Below are 11824 nucleotides of genomic sequence, written 5' to 3' on the forward strand. Positions count from 1 at the left end.
CTTGCTCGTCATTACGTATTGAACCAAAAGGTAAAGTGGAAATTGCTTGGATTCATATGATAATAGATTTATGTATGTGCAAAACATTGAGGGCATCAAACCCTGGCATGATCTTATGTACTTCAAACAAAATGCATGGCTAACATGGCCTGGTCAAGCAACCCTGACCGGCAGGATCCAAAAAAATCAAATTTCTCTCGTTCATTTCACATCATTAGACCTTCTCGAGGTCTTCACCGGCATGGCTGACCCGGCTGGCCAACTTGGACTTGAGCCGCAGCTTGGGTCCGTACATGAACAGGACGTACGGGATCAGAGTCAGGGCGGTGGCGATCAGCGCCAGAATCAAGCCGGCGTACTGGCTGCCGACGTTGTGGAAGAACTGCGAGGCGAAGAGGGGCGAGACAGCACCCAGGGTGTTACGCATGAAACCCTGGCCGGCAATGGCGGAGGAAGAGCTCTCGCCGTAGCAGTCGGAGGTGTAGCTGTAGCAACTCTCGAAGATGAAGAAGATACCGATGCAGATCAATACCAGGGCGATGACGGGCGCGATCCAGGGAAGTTCCGCGTATTGGGTGAAGGAGTAGATGAACAGGCCGATGGGGAGCCAGACGGCACCGTACAGGGCGCCGTACAGACGGGACTCAGGCCGGGCCTTGCCCGCCTGGAATAGCTCGTTGTACTTGCGAATCTGGAAGAAGTTGAGGCCGAATCCGATGGTGCAGCCGATGCAGAGACCGATGTACGGCAGACCAGACACACCCTCGTTCCAGCCCTTCTTCTCCTGGAAGGTGATGGGGATAACCGAGAGGAACAGGAAGGTGAGGAACCAGGCGAAGGCGATCCAGAGACCGAATGCGAACACGACCGGCTCGGTGACGAGCATTTTGATCGCCTTAACCGAGGAGTTGTGCAGCATGTGCTTGAGCGAAGGCGCCTCGAGGTCGTTCTCGGTCACGTACCGGTCGTCGCCGGTGTGGGTGCGGAGCTCCTTGGCACGTTTGCCGAGGGCGACACTGCCACGGGTTTCGGGGAGGAAGAAGAGGATGACGAGGGCGAGAGGGATGTTGGCAAGACCCTGAATGCCCTCCACCCAGCGCCAGTGAAGGGCTTGGTCGATGAAGCCGGCATAGATCGGGGCGGCCACGGTACCGAAGATGGCGATCCAGGAGAAAGTGGCAACGGGAATGGCGCGGTCCTGAGGGTAGTACATATCACCGAAGGTACCACCGACCAAGATGGTGCCGACGCAACCGAACAGACCAAGCAGGGCGCGGCAGACAAGGATGGTACCAATGTTCTTACCCAGGGACAGGCCGATGAACATAATGGTGAAGCAGAAGTATGCGCCGACGTAGATGACACGGCGACCGGCCAACTCACAGAATGGAGCCAGGAAGAGGGGAGCAAGAGCGCAGACGAAGTTGAAGAGGAACAGACCCAGTTGGGCGATTTCTGAAGTAACGCCCAGATCGGAAGCCATGTCGCCCAATCCGGAACTGTAGGCCGTAGTTGCGAGACCGATGAACAAGGTCATCAGACAGAGCAAGGCAGAGATGAAAGCCTTGTACTTGCCATCCCAGTTGAAAGGGTTCTCCTTATCTCCAGGGACGAAGTCGAGGACGATGTACTGGTTGCCGTCCTGAACGATACGCTCGGTCTTGGTCAACGGCATGTCGAAGTCCACGGTCTGCAGGGGGCCGTCCGCCTGAGCGGCGGGGCTGTCATCGAGTCCCTCGAGGTACTTTCCACCGGCGACGCGGCCCTTACAGGTGGAGTCGATGTGGCTGGAGGAGCCGGCGGAGGCGTTTTCCGTATGGGAGGACAGGCCCGGTTGAGACTTGTCCATCTTGTCCATGGTGAATAAAGGTGGGAGGGAGGGAGGAAAGGAGGAGGAAGGAGAGAGAAGAGGAGAGGTGAGGTCGAGTGGAAAGAAAGGCTGGCAGATAGCAGGCAGGGACGGGATATAAAAGGCAAGCAAATCACTGGGGAAGAGATCCCGTCTATCCGGCATTCCGACTTCTCCAGTATTTTTTTTTTCGTGTCGGCCCACCCGAGTCAGGGTTTCCCTCTACGCACTTCCGGGGTGCGTCATAAAGTCGGGGTGGACTGGGAGAGTAGGAAACTGGAATGAAAAAGTCATCCGCCTCATTGTATGGAACGCAGTACCTGGCCAGGAATGCTCCACGAGGTGGATCCAGGATGGCGCTGGAAGGTGGTGGGTCACCAGAGTTTGCGGTCGATCCAAGCTGATAAACTTCGGGGAAACTACTCCAGCGTGCAGATATCTACGGGAAGTTTATGTGCTATACATCCACAGAGATCATTGCGCAATGTCAAATCTCTGTGGCTTTAGAGCATGGAGGATCTTTAGCCATCATTCCGTATTGCTGATAGCAGTAACTGATGGTTTTCATGTCCATGTTCGTGGTGAATGGGAAGAGCATTGAGAGCAGCATCGGAGGTTGACCGAGGATGACTTCACCTCGGCATCCCGACTTGCCTCAGGGCTCCAAATGGCTCCTTCCCCATCGGGCCGACTCGGTCACCCCACGCCGTTTGGGGGCAACATCCATTCAAAGTTTCGGTTGGACTTCGGCGAAATCCTCACCGTCGCTAAATTCGGAAGGTTGCTTGTCGGTCCGTTGCCGGGATGGGAAGATTAGTAGCCCTTTCTCCTCACAAGATGAGCAAAGGGTTCATCCTGTCAGTTCGAAATATCATCTGTAAAGATCCTCGAAAGCAAGATAAATACTCCCCAACCCTCCCGGCAGGACTCCTGAGGATGTCTTTTTCTCTACTCCGTACTTTATCGATAAGAAGTAGAGCAGTGAACGGGATGACCGTGCAACTGAGACCCCCATGATGCATCGGATCCACCATACCAGCCCAGCAGACTCGGCTGACCTGCTTGCCTTCGGGCCAGGCAGGCAGGACAGCCACTGACGCCGAACAACGCCATCCCAGTGGTCCGAGTGAACTCCTCTCGGTCTGGCATCGCCATGCCAGGTCGTTGATTCGCTCTTCACTTTTCCGCTGGACGCTTGCCAAGCTATCGATGCTGCATGCTGACACGTCGAGAGACTCGAGACTCAGGCAGAGGGACACCCACTCCCACTGCATTACCTCGCGACTTATGCTGGGCTACACAGGTCGGTCACGAGGGGAATCATATCGAGCCATGCTAGTTCCAGTAGACAGACCGGGTTTTTTCCCGACAGGGTCACTACCGAAACCGGCCCAGAACCCTCCGGCCAAGGTTGGGGCATGACGACATTGGCGGATATCGCCCATGGTTGAGAATTCTTGCATCCAACGTAAACGTAGAGCATATGATGGCGATAAAAAGTCTGGCCCTTGAGTCTCGACTCGGTGGTGGTCCAATCGATTTCTCAGTGGTGGCAAAGCAAGCAACTTGTGGGCGGTTGAAAATTGTGCCTGATTGCCAGGATGATCGGCACTCTAATCCAGCTTGCTTGAGCCTATTTTGATGTGGTGCAGCGGGCCCTAATCGGGCTTGGTGTCAATAACCGTACTGCAAGGACTTATTTTCATCGTATGGCCGGTTGGTGTAGTTGGTTATCACGTATCCTTCACACGGATAAGGTCCTGGGTTCGAGTCCCTGACCAGTCATCTTTTTTGTTCTTCGTCCTTTTTGCCTTTCCATCTTCTAATACACACAGAGCATCAGAGCTTCATTCTCCGGTTGCTTGTCGCTCTTTCCGATGGTTCACCCGATAGAGTTCATCCAGAACCAAAAAAATCTTTTCTCTGCGGTGGCGGCCAATCTTTCGCCACGTGATTACAAAGCGATCTGCATCGGGTCCCCTCTTTGTAGCCAGGGGCAGCAAGCATGTCCCTGACCCTGGACTCGGGATAATGTCAATAGTAGACCTTGTCGATGCCTAGAATATGCGAGCTTTAGCATCGGGTGATCTACTTGGATGGTTCGCCGGCGAGATTCCGGCACATGCCTTGCAGGGATCGTCAATGTTCCAGTAATTTCCCAGCCAATCTTCACAGGCGATGGCTGGGATCTACAAGCTGTCGAATAGCCTGGTCAGTAACCATAAAGTATATATATCTAACACGGGGCATTGCTACTCTTGACAACCGGATCAATAGTACATCAAGAACAGTACATGATCTAGAGTAAGGTCATGCCACTGATTCTTCTGCACGCGCTTGAAATTCTCATGGTTCTTCTGCTTTCATACATACCGATAGCCCATCTTGACCGCCAAGTCGAGACGCGAAGATTGTTTCGAGCTATCTTACTTTTATCGCTGTACGGAGTAGAGTGTAGCGGTTCGCAACTGCGACCAACAAAAACAAAAAATGGAGCTGCGGGGAATCGAACCCCGGACCTCTCCCATGCTAAGGGAATATTATACCACTAAACCACAGCCCCTTGTTATGTAAGACTGACATTTCTATGATTATAGAATTTAGAACATCTATCGAGAAGGTTCACCACCAAAATGAGACGATAAATGCGTCAGAAACACAACAATAAAGCCTGAAAATATACGCGCCAGACAACAACGCTGGTCCACGGACCTCTTAACATCTAGTTGCCACCTCGCTAATAAAATGAGAACAGGCATTTACCCCTGCAACATCGTCTCGATGACTGGAAACACGTATGACCCTCGTCACGATGCTCTCAATCCACCTTATTGTAAAATACTGCCGAGATTCGGATAGTCGCAATAACGTCGGGGCAGTCCTACTCTCGAGTCTTGAGTTTTGACTCAGACGCAGAAACACCACAGCGGAGACAGTTTCGAGTCTAACCTGTTATCTCACTAGTGTCATTTCTACCCCTCACCGACAGTTAAATCAAGATAACGGGTGGGGAGAGTAACTAGTTATCGACAGACATCTTCCCCGGTTTAGTGGATGGGGCAATATATTACCAACGCCCCTAGCAGAAACCTTCGAGCTGGAATCTGGTCTTCGACTGCCGCGAATTCTCGAAAGGTTATGGCAACTTTCGAGCCCAGCCTGAGGAGCTGCATCCATGTCGCAGATGATACAGGCATTTGCGAGGTATGTCGACGCTGAACTCACGGCGTTCGATATGGCAGGTCTTTTTGTGAGTGCTTGATCAGCCTGTGGCTCAGGGATGCACTGTAGCAGTGCTTGGCTGACACCCAGTCCGAATCAGGGTACGTTCCGGACATCCCATAGCTACGAAACCAGCTCGTAGATCGCTGCAACGAAGTACTGTGTCTTCCACCCGTTGACGATTACTCCCGCCGCGATCCGTGCCAATGTGGGGCGAGCGATGCCATCGGTTTAGAACGGAAGAGCTGGATCTATTGCAGCTCCATTGGCACTGCAGTTTGTGAGTGGTACCATTTACGACCGCACTTTCCAAGCATGCTACCAGCAACAGCCGTGGGAGCAAAGTACGATGGCACCAAATAGCTCAATGCGCTGAAGTACCTCCAGGAGGACGAATGAGTGAAATACCCGGGCCTCTGCAACTTCGACACGGGTCCATGTCGTCACCAATCAACTTCAGGTTCGTAGTCCGCCCGGCACGAGTGCTGCATAGCATGGACTAATGGAGATACGGGTTATGTATGGCAGTTCTCCATCATCGACTCCAGACCGACCGTCAAATCGAACAAGCTATGCGACCAGCATGGTATCAAGCTCCTGACATACGGTACATTGGTAAGCTACTCGTTGCACGCAGAGGACATACCGACCTAGACATCTATCTGACAACAAGAATATAGTGTTGGGGGTTTCTATCCTCCAAATCGATCGACTAGCCTCGTCCCAATCTCTACAGCGAGACAATGACGCCCAGTCTACGCCAGGTGAGCTGGCACCATCCCAAGATCCCCAGCAATAAGAGCTTATCAACACCTATGCTAGTATTACGCCATGATTTAATCAAGGGGGAGACTGGCAGCTATCCAAGAACTCCTTCATATCTCAAAGACTATCGTTGTCAAATATAGTGTCGACACAAAGCGTACGGTTTCGAATGTGGGTACCCGGTACTGGACCACCCGTGTGTGTGAGGGCCGTCATTGTCGGGGCGGTGTGGGAGTGAGCGAACAGGTACAGGAGAACCTGAAAAGTCTTGAATGGTCGTTATACGAGGAAGACAAAGCACTCATTGAGGGAATTCTACGAAAGTGTCAACGAGGCAGGATAGTTGAGCTGATTTGAGTTGTGGGGCTAAATTTGCCGGTGACCGTGTGGAGAAGAATTGAGGCCTGAGGCACCCACACCAAGTGGGTCCGGGGTTTATGGGGTTGTTCAACGCCTGCATCTTCAACAACATGGCCGCGGTGGTGTAGTGGTATTAACATTGCAGAGCCCCCGGGGTCTTATACCTAGCGGGTGGAGTGCAGATTCTGGGTTCGAGTCCCAGTCGCGGCAATTTCTTTTTTGTCTGGCCTGAGCATGGGGGGTGCGTCATCAGGGCGTCAGCTATGAGGTCGTCATGAGCAGGATACGCATGAGAAGAGCTGCGCGTGTCCGTCAGCCCAAATTTACCGGTATGTGAGGGTACTACTAGCAGGCTTATACTTCTTTGGTATCATGTTCGTTAGCATACAATACAGGCCCCGACCCTCAGCTCCGACTTGCCATCAAAGCATCCTCCGATACCGCAGTCGACAGCACGCTGAACTCATCCTTCCGGCGAATTCGCTCCAGTTTGACCGGTGGTGTTTGCTCGTCCGCGCTGGCATAGTACCGCGACCCAAAGCAAGCGGGGAGGAGCGGTTTCAACAGGGCAGGCAAGCAGGGCATGCAGGCGCACACGATCGCCACGTCGCATTCCACCATACTCCAGTAGATGGCGGGGTTGTTGTCCACTTTTTCCCTTTATTAGTGAATGCCTCTTTGAGAGCTTGTTCGTGATCAAGAGCTTACTGCTGATGTTGGAGGATTTTGAGAAGCGGATGAGCGATTGCAGTCGAAGGCAGCTGACGACGGTGATTCTTGTGATGGTTAGTGGGCTGGGGATTCATGGAAGGGCAATATTGAAGGTGGCTTACAAGAAGCCCGTGCAGAACATCAGCAAGACGAGAGTCTTCTTCCGCCGGCTTAGCGCAAGCTTGGACAGAGGGTAGATTGGTAGTGCGATGATGGACAGGTCCATGGCGATTTGCATGGCGGCTCGGTACCATGAGAAGTTGCTAATATTGATGCAGCTGCCCGTTGACTCCCCAGCCCAGCTGTTCCAGAAGTAGGAGACTGGACGGCATTGAAAAATCATGATAAGAGTATTGGAGATTCCAAAGCAGACTGAGATGGCAGCGAGGGTGTAGACAATGTACCGGAACTTGCCTGGCGGAAATATGCGGAGGTAGAAGGCTAAGAAGGACAACTGAGTCAAGGCTTCGGCGGGCATGTAGAAGATCTCGGCGATGAGAAGTAGCTAACCTGGTCAGCCGAGGTTGGGACATAAGAGAATGCGACAAACTTTGAGCTGAGTGGTGATGTCTTCGAACGGAATCGTCCAGATGTTGGTGCCAAGGCCGTGTTTTTGCACTGGCTCGTCAGTGATTTCGCGCCCCAAAAAGCTAGGTGAACTTACTGGGGAAAGCCATGATGTTCAACATCGCAGCACACGCCTGCTGGCGTTAGCTTGATGACTGGCCACTTCATGGTCATTCATACCATCGCCATCAATATCAGACCATCATCCCAGCCAAAAGATCTCTTCATCATGGTTCTCTGTGACATGCGCAGGCAGGTCATAATCAATGCCAGCATGCCCAATGACCCGGCAAGCGCTGGTGTTAAGCTAGCCTTGCTCTCTTCATGAATTCCACAGGCGGCGCGAGTCGAGTTCGTAGACCCTGTGCGTGTTAGGCAACTCCAGCTGCGCGCGCGATTGATGGTTCCTCACATAGGGTCTGTTTTGGAGTGCAAGACAGACTATAGCATCCGATCGCACTTTCCAAGAGACTCTCCTCCGTGCAGATACACCATCGATCCGTCGCTGCACACGAGCTGGCATTCATAGCAGATTCGAAGCATTTGGCCTGAGACGTTAGGTACTGATGCCGGCAGGGGAAATTGCCCACCATACCGCACATGGTGGTAAGTCACCGAGGAACGCCGGAAGCAGGGCTGAGCTCATCCTGGATAAAGTGAGGATTGGGTTTGTCTGACAACTGGCCCGCCAAAGCCCTCCTGGGATTGCGTGCTCTATAAGTACAGCATAAAGTTCAGCCAGCCTCGAGAGGCAGCGGCGGGAGTCTATTGATTCATTTCCCCCCCTATTGATCGGGTGTTGATGCATCCAAGTTGTTGACACTCTCAACGTCAGAAGTACGGCAGGGATATAAGTCGATCATTGCCAGAATCCCGAATGGATTGCTACAGCTATCAGGGACAGTGCGCAACGGTCTGTCGATCTGAATTGCAGAGCAGTGGACCGATAGGGCGCTGTGGACAGGGATTCTGGGCTAGAATGGCCCAGTGGGGTGGCGAGGATGAGATAGGCAAGTTCTCCGTATGCATGGTCGGAGCATTACTGCTCACTGATATTACTTCGTACTACTGTGAGTCCCGTGGAGGTAGACCACAGAGTATCTTCTGGAGTGATTGTTCTGCTGTGTGATCATGTATCCATGCAGTATTTCTTAGTTGCTCCGCGATTAGGGCCAGCCCGCAAAGCAAATACTTTGCTGGAAAGTATTGCATTTTCTTCCACGGTCGGAACTACTTATTCCTCGGCTTTCGAAGAGTCTTCTTTGGCACTTTTGACAGGATCCACATGGCTATTGACGTGTGTCCGAGCGTCTTACACACGATGCATTATTGGCTGGTTGGATGAGGTACTTTTGCGCCCCTCCCTTCGGTGGATAAGACAAGACCAACTAAGTTGACTAGTCGGTTGCCTTTTACCAGCCAGCGAACACGAATTTCCTGCGTATCCATCTTCGTCTCCATTTGTCAAATAGCCTTCTGCAGACCCCTGTTGTCATACTCATCACGATGACTGAGAATAATGTCAACCTTTGCGCTCATGATTTGACCGAGGTTGGTCCATTTATGATGTAGATGGGTACTCTTATGTCCTAATACTGCGTTTGGGTCAAAGCATGCTTCAAGTGCTAATAGGGTCGGGGGAGACTATCCCTGCGAAAGAATACTATAAAGCTTGAGGGATCAATTCTATCCTTGTAACGGCTTTGTCCTTGGCTATGGTAAATCAGGAATAGTGCATAACCGTGGATGTATATGCACTCGACTATTCCCAATCCAGGCGTTTGAAGGGGCCACATTGTGCGACTGGGCCTTCAACTCGCACACTGACATTTCTTCGACGTAGGGGTTCTTGCGGAGAAACTGTCTGTGCTTGCGCCTCCTCAGTAGACGAGTCCGATTTAATCTAATAAGAGGGGGCCACCCCCGGTACTTTCTGCTGCTTGCTTTTGATCTATTCACTCCTTCAGGGTGGTATTCTCTCATTCTCTCTGTCTGCGTTTCATACTCGTCCCACCCATGACGACAACCACCTTAATTCAGGTCCTGATCGGGCTGAGTCTGCTCTATCTTCTCCTGTATCGACTTCTCTATCGATCGCGACCATCTGCACCTTTGCCCCCAGGGCCCAAAGGCAGGCCAATAATTGGCAATCTGGCGGATTTGCCGCCGGCGGGAATGCAGGAATGGAAACATTGGTTGCAGTTTAAGGAGCGCTACGGTAGGCATTGCTTTTTCTTTCGATGTTTTCTTTTCTCTACATTTTCTTTATTCTGTGACCGTATTTGAGTTATCAACGAATAGTTCCTTCCACTATGCTATTTCCGCTTGCGAGATATGCAGCTAGAATGGGTTTCAGGAGCCATCTTAAGTACCTAATGCATGACTCGCCACAGGCCCGATCAGCTCGCTGACCATCCTGGGACAAACCATCGTGATTCTCAATGACGCTCGCATGGCATTCGATCTGCTGGAGAAGCGCTCGAGTATCTACTCCTCACGGCCCCGACTAACCTTTGCGGGTGAGATGTGCGTGCTGGCCCCGAAATTGAGTCCCCGCTCCCTCGAATCACAAGAGCTAATAGTGCTTGTTATCTGTAGCGTTGGCTGGAATGGCTCCCTGGCAATGCAGACCTACAGCGACCAGTTTCGAGCCTATCGAAAAGTGATGCATCGCGTTCTGGGTACCAAGACGACCACGGCGCGATTCAATTCGTTGCAGGAGGTGGAAGTGCGGCGGTTCTTGATGCGCGTGCTTGATTACCCGGAGGATTTGATCCAGCATATTCGGACGTATGTCTCTTCCTCCCGTACCTGTCGCTCTTGGGGCTTTTCATGCTTACTGCTGTCAAGTGAGGCCGGGGCGGTTATCCTCAAGATCGCATACGGATACACAACCGAGCCGCATGGACGTGATCCCCTTGTGGACTTGGCCAATGAGGCCATGGACCAATTCTCTATCGCGGGGAGTCCCGGTCAGTGGCTGGTTGATACGATTCCGATCTGTATGCTCTCTCTTCCGATCCCTTTGTCTTCATTCCTCGCTGATGCTGGTTCACCTAGTAAAACACGTACCTGCATGGTTTCCCGGCGCGGGTTTCAAGCGCACCGGTCTCGCGTGGAACAGGATCCTGCTCACGACCGTAGAAAAGCCCTACCAATTCGTCCGACAACAGATGCAGCGCGGGAAACACACCCCATCATATGTGTCAAGTCTGCTGGAGGGACGTGACCTGAGCACCCTGACTCCAGAGGAGGAGTACATCATCAAGTGGACGGCGGGCTCACTTTATACCGGGGGAGCGGATACGGTGAGCCACATTCCTCATACGGCACTCACCAGCAGAAACGAAAAGGAAAAAGCAAAAAAAAAAAAAAAAAAAAAAAAAAAAAACTAACTAGTTGACTACATAGACCGTCTCCGTCCTCTCCACCTTCTTCCTCGCCATGGCCCTCTACCCGGAAATTCAAAAAAAGGCCTACGAGGAGATCGAGAGCGTGCTAGGACGGTGCCGTCTCCCGACCTTCGCCGACCGCGAACGCTTACCCTACATCGGGGCGATCGTGAAGGAGTCTCTGCGCTGGCATCCCATCGCCCCGACGGGGATTCCACATGAGTGTACGGAAGATGATATCTACGAGGGATATCTGATCCCGAAGGGTTCAATTGTGATTCCGAACATCTGGTATATCCTCCCTTCCTTCCTTTCTTCCTTTTCTCTATATAATACCCTACCCCGTATCTCCCCTCGTTCCCCCCAACCATAAACACCAGAATCCTAAACAACCTTCACCCACCCCCAACCCCACCCGCCAAACATCAAGCCCTAAAAAACCATACACTAATCCCAGATCCACAGGCAAATGACCCAAGACCCAAGTACCTATGCCAATCCAACCGCCTTCGACCCAACCAGGTTCCTATCCCCCAACCCGCAAATGGACCCGCACCTTCTAGCCTTCGGCTTCGGACGCCGCATCTGCCCCGGTCGGCTGCTGGCCGACAACACCATCTTCCTGACGATCGCGCAGTCGCTGGCGATGTTCCAGATTACGCCGGGGGATGCGACGCTGAAGGCGGAGTTTGCGCCGGGGGTGGTGAGCCATCCGCTTCCGTATGCGCTGCGGGTGGAGGCGCGGAGTGAGGAGCATTTGAAGGTGGTGAGGGGTGGGGTCGAGGAGGTTGGGTGGGGGGTTAGTGATGCTGGGGCGTTGTCGGGGGTGGTTTGTTAGCTAGGTAATCGGGGAGGTCGTGGATGGAGGGTTCCAAGTTAGGACGGATGGGATTTGGATTTGAGCGAGCGGTCTCTGGAGTTCTGTTGGATATAGTAATTTATGCTTGATTATTGGTTA

General features: G+C 52.4%; 3 protein-coding genes and 3 non-coding genes across 6 annotated transcripts; 3 read left to right on the forward strand and 3 right to left on the reverse strand.

Annotated features, from left to right (window-relative positions):
* Nucleotides 1–37: 37 nt before the first annotated feature.
* BO97DRAFT_477264 (MFS transporter) lies at nucleotides 38–1858 on the reverse strand (the record flags this gene model as incomplete). The annotated part of the gene is made up of 1 exon (XM_025700534.1): nucleotides 38–1858. One exon carries the CDS (start codon nucleotides 1856–1858, stop codon nucleotides 215–217), a length of 1644 nt encoding a protein of 547 aa, XP_025552589.1. The 3' UTR covers nucleotides 38–214.
* A 1702-nt stretch (nucleotides 1859–3560) lies between these two features.
* BO97DRAFT_t109 lies at nucleotides 3561–3634 on the forward strand. The gene has a single exon. It is a non-coding gene; the product is annotated as a tRNA-Val (tRNA).
* Nucleotides 3635–4340: 706 nt separating this feature from the next.
* On the reverse strand, nucleotides 4341–4412 carry BO97DRAFT_t113. Its single transcript has one exon. It is a non-coding gene; the product is annotated as a tRNA-Ala (tRNA).
* A 1897-nt stretch (nucleotides 4413–6309) lies between these two features.
* On the forward strand, nucleotides 6310–6406 carry BO97DRAFT_t110. The gene has a single exon. It is a non-coding gene; the product is annotated as a tRNA-Arg (tRNA).
* A 45-nt stretch (nucleotides 6407–6451) lies between these two features.
* BO97DRAFT_450143 (CFEM domain-containing protein) lies at nucleotides 6452–8282 on the reverse strand (the record flags this gene model as incomplete). The annotated part of the gene is made up of 6 exons (XM_025698910.1): nucleotides 6452–6846; nucleotides 6905–6972; nucleotides 7030–7412; nucleotides 7655–7881; nucleotides 7917–8022; nucleotides 8070–8282. The coding sequence occupies 6 exons, from the start codon at nucleotides 8280–8282 to the stop codon at nucleotides 6602–6604; spliced, it is 1242 nt and encodes a 413-aa protein (XP_025552590.1). The 3' UTR covers nucleotides 6452–6601.
* Nucleotides 8283–9447: 1165 nt separating this feature from the next.
* On the forward strand, nucleotides 9448–11704 carry BO97DRAFT_388563 (cytochrome P450; the record flags this gene model as incomplete). The annotated part of the gene is made up of 7 exons (XM_025693663.1): nucleotides 9448–9692; nucleotides 9868–10000; nucleotides 10073–10264; nucleotides 10325–10476; nucleotides 10535–10782; nucleotides 10886–11157; nucleotides 11332–11704. Exons 1-7 carry the CDS (start codon nucleotides 9491–9493, stop codon nucleotides 11702–11704), a joined length of 1572 nt encoding a protein of 523 aa, XP_025552591.1. The 5' UTR covers nucleotides 9448–9490.
* Between the last annotated feature and the right edge of the window lie 120 nt (nucleotides 11705–11824).

This window comes from Aspergillus homomorphus (assembly GCF_003184865.1).
Source record: "Aspergillus homomorphus CBS 101889 unplaced genomic scaffold BO97scaffold_13, whole genome shotgun sequence".
Taxonomy (NCBI): Eukaryota; Fungi; Ascomycota; class Eurotiomycetes; order Eurotiales; family Aspergillaceae; genus Aspergillus; species Aspergillus homomorphus.